The 15207-nt window shown below is 40.3% G+C and overlaps 1 protein-coding gene across 3 annotated transcripts in view; it reads right to left on the bottom strand.

Moving 5' to 3' along the window:
- CDH13 (cadherin 13) overlaps positions 1-13166 on the bottom strand; it is a 519400-nt gene extending 506234 nt beyond the window's left edge. For all 3 annotated transcript variants that reach the window (XM_049806363.1, XM_049806362.1, XM_049806364.1), the window contains exon 1: positions 13054-13166. In XM_049806363.1, the coding sequence (XP_049662320.1) occupies positions 13054-13098 (45 nt within the window). In that variant the 5' untranslated portion in view covers positions 13099-13166. The remainder of the gene's footprint in view (positions 1-13053) is intronic.
- Between the last annotated feature and the right edge of the window lie 2041 nt (positions 13167-15207).

The following is a 15207-nucleotide window of genomic DNA, read 5'->3' as shown; positions in this document are numbered from 1 at the left end:
CAGCATGTGACAAGCAGCAGGGTAGTACAAATAAATCAAGGAGGGGCTCTTGTTTACAGTTAAGCAGCTTCAGACCCCAAACCCATCCAAATTTCAGTGCACCAACTGCAAAGTAGTTTTAGAAATACCAAAAATAGTTGTAGCAATACCATATCAGAGTCCCACCCCAGGTGTTGCATAGCCTTCCCTCCCTTCCCTAAAGAGGTTTAAGAGAAATGTTTACCCCGATCACCACATTCAAAGCCTATCCCTACCCGCAGAGCTTGGCACAAAATTCTGTGCGCCATGTACATCTCTAGCTTGTAAGTTGGGAGAGATGTACTGCATGTACTTCCTACACTTTTAAAGCAAAGGAACACGGTCACAAATCAACAACAGTTTTATAAGGAAAATGAGGGAAGATCTTCAGTTCCCATCATAGTTGGAGCCATATTCAGAGCTACACATATTCCCCAAGAGCAGTCATGACATGGGGAGTGGTAGCGTAACAGGCCTGGCATGTCCCTGACTCAGACACGCTGCTATTTAAAAACCCCAGCCCTTCTCAGAGGGGTTAACTCAGGGCAAGACTGAACCCTGCAGGGAGCACACTGAAGCCCTAACTGAACAGGGGTATTTACCCATGGAATTACTCGCTTTTTAAAGTTGCTCACAGCAGTATTAAGAGGTGGCTGCATCCAAGCTAACTAAGGCTGTAGCTAGCTGAGGATTTTGGCAGAAACTTTCCACAGGTACCCGAGTCTTACTTCTGTATTGGTACTGCTGATTTAAAGTGACAGTTGCAATGATACTTTACACTTGAAATAGACTCCTGCCCATCAGGCAAGTGAACCAAGACCAGTATGCCAATTATACAAGCACAGCTTATCAAACAGTAAAGATTTGGGGATGCAGCAGACCTGAACTACAGCCCAGTACCCAAACTGGAGAAAACAAATTTGACCTGTACCTCTACTCCAGCATCAGGCCAACTCACACAACATCCTGAGAACAGCAGGTATAAACAGTGGATCTCAGGTCTAGAAGCCTCTGTTCTACCCAGGCTCCAAAGGCAGAAATAAGAATGCTAGTTTGCTTGCAGTCATTACACACGTACAAGGAAAAAACTGCGAAGTAACTATTTTTCCATTTTTGTTTTCTTTTCAATGTTTTGAAAGGTCAAATGTATTTACATTCCGCTGTGTTCTCTTTACCAGTGCTTTAACTCAAGCACTGCCAGATAAATCACAAGTCATGCAAACACCCCAGAAATACGGTGTCAGAAGTAGATCCATTGTGCATGAATTGTGTGTTCAGTTTTCAGGGGAGGGTTGTTTCCATTTTAAGCACAGAAGAACCTGCAGAAAACTAACAGCTAGTTTGCAAATGTGCCTGAAGTCAGGTTCTCTGCCCTTTAATCTTAGCACTTCATCTGGCCTCTAAGAGACATCAGAAAATAAGAGAAACAGGATAAGTCTGTCAAATTATATATAAGCAAAAGTGGTAGGGGGAGGGAAATCACACAATATCTGACAAAACTTTGGAGAATGTCTTTCATAACAGCTGCCCCATAATACTCATTTCAGCAAGACATTACCCAGCTTTTCCTGATATCTGGCTTGCTTCATGTTTATTGTTAGAAGGCCGTAAGAGTTGTACTTCCCCTCCCAAGCTCTCTGGCCCTTTCCTACCTTTCCATTTTCTCTGGGATATACTCACTTCCATCAGTATGCAGTTAAAAAGTATGCTTGTGTTACACAGAGGACATGTGGGAAACAACCTTTCTGATACACATAAAATCCTTTCAGACAGTTAAAGAAGTGACACACAAACAGTTTCAAAAGAAACTGCAATATGTTTTCCTGCAATGAAGGTTGGCTTGGCCTCACACCTTATACCCAGTTTGTCCTCTGTTCTCTCCTTTCCCATTCCCTCCCCAGCCAACTAGTTAGAGGAAGGCATCTCCTAAGTTTTATTTCATCTGTGTGGTAACAAGCCTCACAAAGCATGAGTATAATGTATTTAATGATCATGAACACAACAATGTCAAAGCAGCAGAGAAAAATATTGTCCATTAAGACATACAGCAAATGATAATAAAAAGTCACACCAAAACACAAAATGTAGAAGTGAGGAGAGTTCTGTGGCTGGGCAGCTAATGAGTGCTGGAAACAGAGTTTTACAAAGGATTAAATTTCCTGCCTCTTATAAACCAGCATGCTGATACACAAATGTGCATAAAACAGAGTAGAGTACTGCTGTTTCCTGTGCCAACAGCTTCAGATCCATATATGAGCAGGGCTCTGGATATGGGTGTCAGCCTAAACTATCAGGTAAGATTGCACCTAAATGAAGATGTGGAAATCAAGCAGAATCAGACTAGATGCTGCACTCCATTCCTGTTTACACCCGTTAACTGTATCACAAATATAAAATGCTGCTTTCCAAATCCTAACAGCTGCAAAAAGTTACAGGACATTGAATACCACTTTGTTTTTCTCCCCCACCCCCAGTTTCATTTTTCCTTCCATTTTTGTGTGTTAAGGTTTGATCTTTCCTGTATTCCTCAGTCAGCCAAGGAAAGGGACAAGAAATTCAGCAGCTGTATCAGCATGTTTATTACTAAATAACTATCCTGGCACTTCTGGCTCTAAGAGATCACCAACTTAAAACCATTAACGGGGCAGCTAAACACAATTCTCTTTTGCACATGTGCAGATAGAACTAGACTGCCTTAGGGGACTGAGGGAGAAAGGAGCAGAATAATACAAACATACCGAGAAATGCACAAGATTTGGGCCAGATACACAAGTACTAAGAGTACAATGCTTATAGTTGCCTACCACATTAGCTAGAGGTTACAATTAACACTGCACCAACTCTAGGCAATCTGCAGATTACATAGGTCCTGGTTATTATCATTGGGTAAAACGCTAAAAGGAAAGTGACTCCTTAAGTGTGTCCGGTTTTCCTCATGCTGCAGGAAAATCCCCATCATCTTCTTATCTATCACCAAAAGACAGACATCTATAAGCACCAAAACCAGGTACGGACTTTCCAAAAGGGCCTGTTCAAGCCCATCTAAGAGAAGTTAAACCACAGTAGCAAGAAGTATTCACCCTTTCCCCCCAATACTAGAAGTTCTGGAAGAACGTTCAAGTAAAAAAAAACTAAAAGCACTCAGACTACCTGAATTTTTTTGAGCAGATGAAGTAGAAGAGAGAAAAAAGTAATTTGAACAAGGAAATTACAGGAATGCTGATGCTTCCAGTCAGCCTGGAGGTAAGGCAGGGAGAACAACTCATGCTGTGCATGATTGCTTTTTCTTTCTTCATATCCCAGCTAGACTCCAAAAACAGAGAGCATGCAGAAATCAAAAGTCAAGAACAAGCTGGAAAAATGATTTTGTTCAGGTACAACATGAGTTATGGCAGACAACCAAGTCAGTTTCTGTTTTAGCCAAGCTCCTTCAGCCATGCATAATCAACATTTAGCTCCCATGCATAGCAAGACACAGGTTCTGTGGTTGTGTCCCTTTGACTCATGAAGGAACAAAAGCTTTGAAAACTGTATTCTTGGGAAGCAAGTGTAAGAAGATTGAATTCTCATTTCAGAGGGACATAGCCATATAGGAAGAGGCAGCTGTTCCACAAAGTCAGAGATTAGCTTTCAATAGTCCATACAAGTCTACAGATTCTCATGTTTCAGGCTTGTAACAAACGGTCCATCCATGTATCATTGTCCCCCCAGGAGTTCAAACACTTAGGTGCATCTCACTAACAATGACACTTTAGGACAGCACCATCACACTTCCAGAAACTGGACATAGGAGTAGAACAGCCATGACCAGGCAGCTCACCTCCTACTAGAGAAACCCAAGCTTTTGGTAGCTCTGGCTCCTCCAATCTGAAGAAAGGAAGGAAGATGGGAACCTTTATCAGTGAACAGACAGTGGGGGAAATATTCTGCTATTGAGACTACATCTCACATTGCAGTAGAAACATCCAGCACCTCTCCTATACCCAAGCACTTGGAAGCATAGTTGGTTGTACATTATCTGTCCGTCTTCTACACAAAACTGGTTTGGTCTCAAATGCTGTAAGTATATATAGCACTGCCAGCCTCATCCTCTGCTCCAACTGATCATTTTGCCAGCAGCCATCATATCAACACCAGTTATAAGTACACTCCTTTTTCCTCTTATGCACAAGAAAACTCTTTGCAGTTATGATTAGCTAAACATTTTCTCTTCTTAGTTTCCTCTATATGCAAAATACTAGCTGTAGAGAGATAGGCAGTTCTTTGGCAAATCATAACCAATTATATTCTTGAAAGTTGAGTGGCATTATTAAAATAGTACTACATACACCAGCAGCTTCTGATTGGCCTAAAGACTGAATTTATTCTGGGCTCCCTCCAATCAGAATTAATCTTTCTATAGTACAATGAACTGTCACTACTGAATCAACACCAGCAGCAAAAGTGACAGCAGCCTACATCATTACTCAGCTAAGATAATAGAACTAAAGTCATTGAAACAGGCAGATGTTGGAGGCTGTCTCCCATTTCAGAATAATGTTCCTGTCGTAACTCAGCACTTATTTTAGGGAAGCAAGGATAAATTCATTACCATTTGCAAGGCGCTCAGATATAATAGTAATAGAAGCCATGTAAGCCTCCCAGTATGTACACAGTGGAAATGCACATGGCATTGATACTAACCATCCTTCACCTAGATAACGCAAAGCAGGGCAATGCAATCAATCCACGTCCGCTGGAGACCTGCTCCCACATTAGTGCAAGTGTTTTGCTATTGTTAACTCAGAAAACTGAAGTTGAGACACATGCAAGATCAGAAGTAATTGCCACAAGATACAAGTTTCATGATTTATTCCCAGCATCCTTACTTTATTTCCAAAGGTAATCCTTACCTCATATCCAAAACTATCATCTAAAGAGCTACTGTTTTGTCAGATTGCAATGATCAGTATCTTCACTGCACAAAAAGCTATACTTCTGCATTGATAACTAAACTGCATAGATAAAACAATTACGGAAAACTACTGATGACATTTAAAACTGGAGGTTGTATTCTTCTTTATCATTTTTAAATAAGATCTTTTAATTAAAAGCATTAGAGGAAAATAACAATTCCAAGAACAGAAGCAAATGTCAGATCCTTATCTATTTCTGAACAGAAGCATAAGGTGGTGCAAAAAGGTGTACTTCCCATTACTGCTAGGCTTTAACGACCATCCTTACATCTTTGTCCCACTGAATGTCTCCTGCAATGATATTGACACATATTAAGGAAAGGTGATCAAATATGGGCCTAACTACTTTAGTGTTCAGGTCAGAGCTGTATATCAGTAAATTGATAGATTTATCTATATCCATAAATCAAGATTTATAGAGTTGAGAGTCCAGTTAGTTCAATCAGATCATGAATTATGAAAGCAAAAGACATTTTGGAAGAGAATAAAACCACTTAGCCCGACACAGAATACAACCTTTACATAGCAGGCTAATACAAATGCCCAGAAATCAAAACTGATTTTTACGTATTGTTCTATTTTAATTCCATTCTCTTTTATCTTTACCCACAGGTTTTTCATTTTGCATTTCACCTGAATAAGGATGATGGATAATATCCATGACTTCCTGGCACTTACAAGACTGGTTATCTTATCATGGCAGAAGGTCAAACTGAACACCTTTGAATTTGGCCAGTTATCTAACTGTCCTGAACAGCTCAAACCTGCAGCTGAGATATCCATTCCTGCTGTGTAGCACAGTTGGAGTTGCTCAGCTTCCTCTCACAGAGCTCTGAAACAATGGGTTTAACAGGGAATGAAATGCCCATTCGATTCTAATGGCTAATTCCATCTCCTTTCACTTAGACAGCAAAGTACCAGGTGCTCTGGATTTCCTGCTTTGTCAAATATAGAGCAGTGCTATGTTCAGCTCTCACATTTTCATATAGTTGTTGTCTGATAAAACCTGGTTCCTCAGGGAAAACAGGGCCATCTCTAGAGAAATGTATAAATACACCTTATTTGGCAGTAGGGGAACTCAAAGCCAGCAAGTTTGCCTGTGGGAAAATGCAAGATCTTGGGAACACTGTTCCCAGCATTTTCTCTGTTCCCAAGCAGTTACCAACAGTTGGTTCAAAGTTAAAATGTAATGGAGGTCTTCAAAGACCATCTTATGTCAAGAAAACTAAAATAGGCTGTGCAAGGGGCAACTTTACATGATTTTCCCCCTGCCTCTGTCCTTGTATGCCATCTATACAAGCTATGGATCATACTCCTAATTCATGCATGCTGGGATAGCTCCCTAGTGGATCCAGACAAATTACAGCAGCTTAGAATTTCTACTTTTATACAGTGACTCCACAGACAGCTGGCAGCTTTTATTTTACTCTTACAGGTTCAAAATCCCCTATGTTTGACTCCACCAGAAACCCTTCTTGCAATTCCAAGTTATGCCAAGACAATGAAAAGAAATAGATTAAGTGTCTATAAAGTAGATGAGCCGATTATCAGCGTGATAAGTATGTTGTAACATGGTTTTTTGCTCCGTAGCAATTCAAACAAAACTCAATGTGGTAACAGTTTTATGGATTGATTTGAAGCAATATGAGAAGTTATTAATCCTCTTTCTACCTCTGCCACAGATGTGTTACTGTCCACGTGGCAGACAACCATTAACGTATAGAATCAGTACTCTCCCAGCTGTATTTTCAGCCCAGCTTGCCAGCTTTGCCCCAGAGCAGATAAAGAACACTCACACTCAACATAGCTCAGGGGAGGAAAAAGGATTAACCTTCAACAGTAGTCTTCAGCACACAAGTAGTCATAGCTGAGAAAATCTTACAGGTATGGATATTTGCAAGTGAGCATCTTTTATCCTAAATTTGAGTTGTGTGTTTACATATTTCTTTGCATACAGCCATATTAACAGTGCTATGACAGCTTAACAGCCTAGAACCCATGTTATCAGCATTCTGAGTCCTTGTTACACACAAGGTCTGCCATGATTACTTATTTGCCAAAAACTTTCTCAAACTTTTAGAAACCCACTTTCTATCTATGCTCCTATTAAACACAGCCTTCATACACACAAGAATTATTTGCTCTTCATTACATACCAGACTGCAAAGTCCTAGGGAATTAAATATTAGCTTTTAGAAATATATACATTGCCGTTACCAATAATGAATTAAACATTAGTTGTTCACAGCAAGAGAACAAAAGAGTTTATAGATAGCTATTATTAGGGTTTTTAAAAAAAAAAAATAGTTTGAAGAGTAGAACCTTTAATAAATTGAGTCTGAGGAACCTTAGGCAATAAAAACTTATTAATTTCAGAGAACTGCATATGGGTGCCCAATTTTGGGACACTTCAAAAGCTTGAAGGTAGATGTTCAGCTCCCTAAAAACAAGGCCCATAACAATACCAAATTAGACATCCATACATGGATATTCATAGATATCAGAAGTTATTTAAACACCTTAATCAGCTTTTCCAAGTGGTTAGAGATACTGCTAACCGCTATGTGGTGAAAAGATTCACCCCACCCCACTCTTAATAGCTCATATTTATTTTAGCATGTTCTTAGAACTGTTTTAAACAGCTCCATCAAACCAAATCTTAAATTCCTCCTTTTTTCTTTAGCCAAGAAAATTAATGGTGCAAAACAGCAGAATATTGGATAAGTCGGTAGTGGAATGAGTTTCCTTCATACAAAGCAGTAAGGCTTTTAAGGAATTGGATTCTTCCATTTGACAGAGAATACAGTCCATATCACAACACTAGAAATAAAAAAGCAGTGGGCAAATTTCCAAGACTTTTGCATAATGAAACAGTGGTTAATAAAGCAAGCCTTATTTTTCACTCCTCTTTGGCATTTAATATCCTACTGATTTGTATATACTAACATTGTGCTAGCTGCAGGACACATGAAGTGACAAAAAAACCACAGTCTCCCATCTGGGCTGATCCCATCCATCTGGTGATTAGGGCAGGGCACAGTGCAACCATATGGCCATGATCAAGAACCCACTAATATCATCCACAGTTAACTGGGAAGAGCTATAGCCCACTTAGTCTCCTAAGGATGATAAATCCCTCTCATTCTGTCTCTCCTCCCCAGTGGACATGGTAGATTTGTCTTTTTGCCTGCACAGATGAAGCTTTGCTGGTTAGAATACTAGCAATACACAAAAAAGAATTTTGTGCTTGTACCTGTCAAAGACAGAATGAAGACATTATTTCCACGAAACAAATAAAAAACCCACTAACCTCACATTCCAAATGACACCCCCCCCCCCCCCCCCCCCTCACGAAAGGCTTATGCTGGCATAGGAATTCTGAAAACTGAGGCCAAAAACCTGACACAGCACCTTGGTACAGTCCAGCAGCTGAAGATTAGAGATAGGACTCCAGCAGTGATGCAGGAAGAGTATAGCAGCCCTGTTATCTAGCTTGCCCTTGCGTATTAATAAATTAGAAGAGCCTACTCACCTGACAACAAACAGGAAGAAAATGCAAGGCAGAACTTCTTGTCTTCTTGAACAGGCACCACTGTTGCTATCTAGATAGTTCTAATAGTTCCTGTTGCACTGGTCTGTTGAGATACCTTTTAGAAATACTAGTTTCTTCGCTGACAAGTCACTAAAAATCAAGTCAATAACCCCCAACAGATCACAGCACAAAGATATTACATGTGCTAGAATAACCTTTTTCAATTTTTGGTCTTCAGAAACAGAAACCAGGTCCCAACATATTGCCTGGACTACACCTTAAATTGCAAGGTAGAGTCTCAAGTGAGTTTAATTGTAACACCATAACTCTAGGAGCATTTCCATGACTAGGTTCCACTCATCTACTGCAACAAATCCCCCTTGCTTAGCAATAAGGAGTGTGGTCAGGTCGTATGTAAGAATATCTTTAAATTATTACAGCTGTTATCTAAAGTCATACTAATTCACCAGGGCCAACCTTCCCTCCAAGGCAATATTTGACAAATAGCACAGCATGACTGCTGGAATGGCTCTGTGTTTTGGGAGACACCATCTTCTGAATGAGATATGCAAGCAGAATATCTTTTTGACTACATAAGCAAAAACGATGGCCTGAAACTGTCAGGAGTAAATGTCAGCCTACTCACAAAACACTCTTCAGTACAAATAATTATATATAATAATTGGCAACTGAGTTTCTCTAACATTTTTAAAGCATTTTTACAACTCTGATATAGCACAAGAGACATAGGACTTCCCTAGAACTCTCAAATAATAAGAAGTCTTAAGCAAAGTAAGACCTACAGCAATACAATGCAACTGGGAAATGCTTGGTCAGAATTTGAGCATAATCGTTAACGTTATATCAACAGACTTTGTGTGAGCAAGATTTTTCTTTTTTCCTGAAGCTGATAAATTTCTTTTGCATTTAGTACTTGGGCACTGACTTTCAAGCTGTGCATGGAGCCCTCTTCTGGAGAATTTGAAAAAATAAAAGCTTAAGAATGCAGCAGCGTGGGCTATGCATTTGGGCAAAGTGTTTTAGGACTAATTTTCTCGAATCACTATAATGACAAGCTTATAAAATCTGTACATTTTTCCAATTGACTTCGTTGCAACCGTGTGGAACATGACAGTTACTGTTAAAGCTATCAAAAAGACTTTTTTCTCATCTCATAAGCTTTATTTACAAATTTTATGTTGATTCATCTGTCTGCATGAAATGCATAACATACAAAAGCAAACCTGTAAACAACTTTTGTTTTAAAACAAATATTTTGCATATAGGCCCTAGAACATATCCTTTGGGAAAAATGAAAAAAACTCTGATTTGATAGATTTAAAAATCTGTATGTATTTGCTGCATACTGTACACTGTATAGCGAACTGCACAAGCTACCAGAGTACACTTCGTTTTTGTCAGCTTCAGATCAATAAAGCTGTATATTATAGATATGCTTCATAGTTTTAAAGGTGTTCCTGAATTAAAGGATTACTTGAAACATCTTCCTCAGCTACTCCAGCTAATGTTCAGTTTTCTTCTTGGTGAAAACAGGACAAACAGTTGGTAGTAGTGTAGACTAAATCTTTGCAAAACAAAAAATTCATTTATCATGCACCTTTTTACCACAATGTTTACAAACGTACTTAATAGGCTGCTTTGTTGAGATGAAAAAGTGATTCCCCATCCTCTTAATGCCTCAAAAGGCAATTCTTTTATATTAAACAAGAACAGTTGAATTGGATGCAGACCAAGAAAACTCAAACCCAAAATTAGTACTTTAGAAGTGATGTTTTAATAAAACACATATTTATGTTCTTATGAATGTTAAGAATTTCCTCAAACTTTTTTCTACACTGTAAACTTTGCTATCATTACTTTGAAATTAAGTTATTCCTATCTTCTACTTCCACAGAAAGTATTGCATTACTAGATTGCTATTGCTTAGAAATCATTTTATCAAAATTGAGCTTTGCTGGTTCCACTAGGCATTATTGCTACTGCTAATACAATGCTCATATAAGGGAGGGAAAAAGAGAAAACTTGCAAGAAAATCCCAAAATGTGTTACAACCACTACACAGCCATCTGGCTGCATTTGTTTAATATGTTTTTTCTCACATTCTTCTGTTTACTTTTCCTGTCACATGAAAGTTGTGCATGTGGTGTCAAAGAAAAGCCAAACAGCATTTAGTAATTCCTTTTTCTTTCCCCAGCATGCTATCACCTTCAGTTCATACTTTAGCCTACCGAGACTCAACCACCTTATACCTGAAGACAGAGTTATGTACAGTTCCTTATTATAGTCTAATTAATTCCCAAATTCATTAACTCTTCGACAGGATCTCCAAGTTTACTTCATAGATGTATTAAATCACCAGGTAGAGACATTGCCAGATAAAGCTACATGTGCCAATAAAGAAGGTACAGTTTAACCACTTAAATACAAAGAAAAGCTAAAGCACCACAAGCTCAGCCCTGCAGTATACTAGAACTCATCTCAGCCCAGCAAGAGAAAAAACTCTGAAGTATTGCTGAAAGTTATCAATAAAGTTCAGTTTTCAAAATCAGGTGTTCTGCACCTTGTAAGATTTTAAGCAGACACTGATGTTAAAAAAAACCCAAAACGCTATGTGGTTTAATAGGCCTTAGAAGTCTGTCCTTCTCTATCATATACATACTGCTTTTCCTACAACAGACCACTAAAGAAAATCCAAACTCAAGCTGATTAATTCAGTACTGTGCTAGAGAAGATGGACAAAAAAAAAAAGACTGAAAGCACAGAAAAAGCCAAGCAAACTGCAGTCCAGATGGCAGGTCTCAAACCCAAGGTGAGGGAGCACAGCTCAGTATATCCACAGGTTAACTTTACACTGTCTGTGCCCTCGCCCCCCCCCCCCCCCCCCACCCAACGCCTCTGCTCCCTGAGCTTTGCCTCCCACTGGCAGCTTTGCCAGCCCAGCTGCCTGCCCAGGCTGGATCTCAGCCCACTTTGAGAACTTCTCCCCTGCCCCCCAGGAGCCCTTTGGGTATCCCCCAGCCCACCAGAGCCATTCAGCCCTCCCCAGGAGCAGCAGCTTGCCCACTGGCCAGCCCTTCTACACAGTCCACAGAGCCTCAGCTGGAGCTGTTCGGGAGGCCCTGCAAGAAACTGCATATATCACCAGCACACACTACTCTGGCTCCTCAAACTCATCCTTCACCAGTACAGTCAGGCACCACACCTATGGCCCAAAGCAGCTGCTTTCATTTGTTACAGTCCCTGAATCAGGATTGTTATCCTGAACCCACCCAAATGCCTATGTGCTTGCTCACATGAGTGCCCAGTCACTGAGTCTCCCACTGTCCCATAACTTCAGCCACCCACATTCATGCTTTTTTACTCCTCATCAGGACCCAAATATCTTAGCCTTGATCCACAGCATATATGCTTTCAGTTCACCCTGCTGCTTCCTATGTGCACACTCTTGGTGTACCTCCTCTCAGCAGTAAAGCTCTCCCAACAGTGATCCCTCACCATTTTGCTCCTTATCATCCTATTTTGAACTAAATGCCTGCTGGAGATTGCAGTTACACAAACACGAGTGCACAGACTCAGCGTCCCAAGCACTAGTTCAATGCTCTAAAACCCAGCAACCCCCTAAGGGTTAACAAAACCACTCGAGATCACAAGTCAAAAAGGAATTAACTTTTATCTCCACTCAGTGCACAGGATGGCAGTGCCACTGTCACTAAATGCAAGAGTTTACAGAGCTCCTAAGACAAAAGAAGGAAGGATGCATTCAAGCTGGACAACAACAAAGGATTTTCAAACCTCCCCAGAGCTTCCAAAAAGTGAGCCCTGTAACAGTAGCAAGAGGAAAAGAGAGCAACCAGAAGGTATCGAGAAGTCAAAGCCCAGAGAGTCCCTTTGCTTTGACAGACAGCAGCAGCAGGGCTTTAGCAGCTCCGTGTTTTTAAGGCTGGGTGTTTTTTCCTCTGCTTTCTGGCAGAGGGGGATCTATTACATTTAATAAGAGAAAGGCTACATAGCAAGTCACTAACAGAGTATTACACATCTATCAAGAGAGTACGAGAAAGGGAACCTTTTGCAAGGTCTGATTTTATTTTTCCTCCATATTCCCCCTCCTCTTTTTTTTTTTTTTTAAAAAAGGCAATAAATAACATGAACTGCCTATAAGCCTACTACCCAGCAAAAGCCACAGAGGAAAGAGGCAAATCAAAGTTGCAGCATTTGATATGACAGAAAATACTGCTGCTGCAGCTGCAACCGAGACACTTGAAAGATTTCCCCCCACCACCCTTTCTGAAGGGAAACCAAAAAATGCTATATATCACACAGCAAATTTGTTGTAATTGTAAATCAAGGAACTATGAGATTCTACATTCCTAGCAACTGGCTTACAGCAGAGATCTTGCATCTTTCAACAGTAATTCAAGCAACATATAATTACTCAGAAATCAGACCTGAATTACAAATACTTTCAAATCCAAATGCACAAGAGAAGGCAGATGAAAGAAAGCAAGGAAAAAAACACACATTTCTTACCTGGGACAGCAGAAAGGACAGAGTAAGTTGAGTTTTGTGCTGCATTTTGCCAGACTAGAAGGTACCAGAGGCTTTTTCATTCATGCACTCGGCTGCACTGAGCATATTTTCACTGTGAAACAGCCTTTGAGAAGAGACTCTGCCTTGAGAGCCAGCCAACTTCCCAAATAGATCAGCAGCATCATCACTAAAGCATTGGATAGAGTCTGATGACCAGAACCAATGGCTTTACAAGGATGATTTCTTCACAAAGCATCCCCATTTTGCATCACACATATTGGGCAAGCACCTCTCACAAACACAGCACCTTTAGAAAGCATTTTGCTTTGGTGTATTTGTGTGTTTAGTTTCAGTCTAACAAATCATGCCTTACAGATCTCTATAGTATTTTCCCTTTTAGAGAATGGAATTGCACAGAGAGAAATAAGAGCAACTCTGAGCACCACTGCAAAGAGATTCTCTTTATTAAAATGTTAATAAGGTATGCTTTATTTTCAATAAATCAAAAAAATGACCACTGCAGTTTTAGTTACTTCCAAGCCTTAGAAGAAGAACACAGTGAAATTTTTCAGTGCAGCAGAAATACAGATTATATTTTGTGTTTTCCCCTCAATCTCACAAATCACAACGAAGACAGATCAATTCTAGCCTGCAGAAAAAATCCATCATAAGGCAATAGATTTTATTAACTGCTCAGGTAATGGCAGAACTGGCTTTTGATTCAATGAATTTGAATCTAGGACAAAGTTTCAAAGGCGCATGCCCTTCAATTACAAAAACTTTTCCTGTTTGGAAGAGGGGACCTGATGTTTCAAGAACCTGCTTTCTCCAAATTGGTTATGTTGCAACCCAGCAAGTAACACCAGGCAGATGGACCAAAGATTAAAAATTAATTTCCCTATCTGCATTTCCAGCTCCACCTCTCTTGCCACTCCCCATTAGCACAACAGTCCTGTCCTTTTTTGACTTGTCTTCTTGCAGTCACCAGGGTTACTTAGCAGTGTCCTTCCCCCATTTTCAGTAGGGTCAAAAGTCTCCTTAGCTCTCATGACTGATACTTCTCCCTTGCTTGCTCAACCAGCAGAGCCAACTGCCACCGCTTTCTGCTCTGCCCCACCACAGGTGACTGCTGCACCAGTGAAGATGAGCAGAAACACTGGGAGCAGAAAGCAGGTAGGTAAATTCGAAGGGATATGTATTCAAAGGAGCTGCCAACCACTTCGAATTCCTCAGCATCAGTAGGAGCTTCCTGCTGTGAATAACGTTGTTTGACAGCTTCCCCAACCACTGCTAGCCTCCTGCTCACAGCTCACGTATTGCTTTACTTACACACTGGACCAAAACTGAGGGAAAACACTGTCCTTCCAAGTCTAAGCCCTCACATGGAGCAACAACTCTGCTCCAGTACCTCCATCACACCTGAGTATAAATTAATACTCAAGATGGATCAGAACTGAAACCAAACCCAGCAGGAACTACGAGTAGGAATTACAATGCTCTATATAACTGCAAAAGTTTCACCACTTACACAGATATACTCATAAAAAAAAAAAAGGCAGGTAAGTTGCTTTCTTTTTCACCCTTTTTTTCAGGCAGAAAGCCAGTTTAGCAGGGTAAAAAAGAAAATTTTTAATCCTAAAGAGCTCTATGATAAGCAAGTGACCATCTCCCATTGCTCCCTCAGGGTCCCAGCTTTCCACCAAGTGCAAGTCCCAGCATCAAGAGAAGCACCTCAGACATTTATAAACAAGGTGGGGGTGGGTGTTGGTGTTCATAGGGCATAGCCTGCAGACAACAGCATCAGCTGTACCACAGTATGGGACTACTGGGATTTGGACAGTCTTTTAAACCCCACAGATGAAGACCAAACAGCTGGGCAAGTCACCAGACCAACCAGAAGTAGGTGGTGGCTGAAAAAAACAAAGGCATAACAGCATCCTGTTTCACAGGAAAGGGACTCATTGGGAAAAAAAGAAAAAAAAAAAAAAAAAAAAAACCACAAAAAAACCAAACCAAAACACAACAAAAACCCCAAGTTAAAAAAAACAACCAACAAGTCATGGGGCAGATGATTCACTCCTAGATAATGCTTGCAGTAACGTGAGAATTGAGCCAACATGTGCAGTTAGTTTCTGCACAAGACACAGCATGGCT

Source organism: Accipiter gentilis, chromosome 7, assembly GCF_929443795.1.
Source record: "Accipiter gentilis chromosome 7, bAccGen1.1, whole genome shotgun sequence".
NCBI lineage: Eukaryota > Metazoa > Chordata > Aves > Accipitriformes > Accipitridae > Astur > Astur gentilis.
Note: the sequence above shows the minus strand (reverse complement) of the source record. Positions and strands in the feature narration are given on the sequence as shown.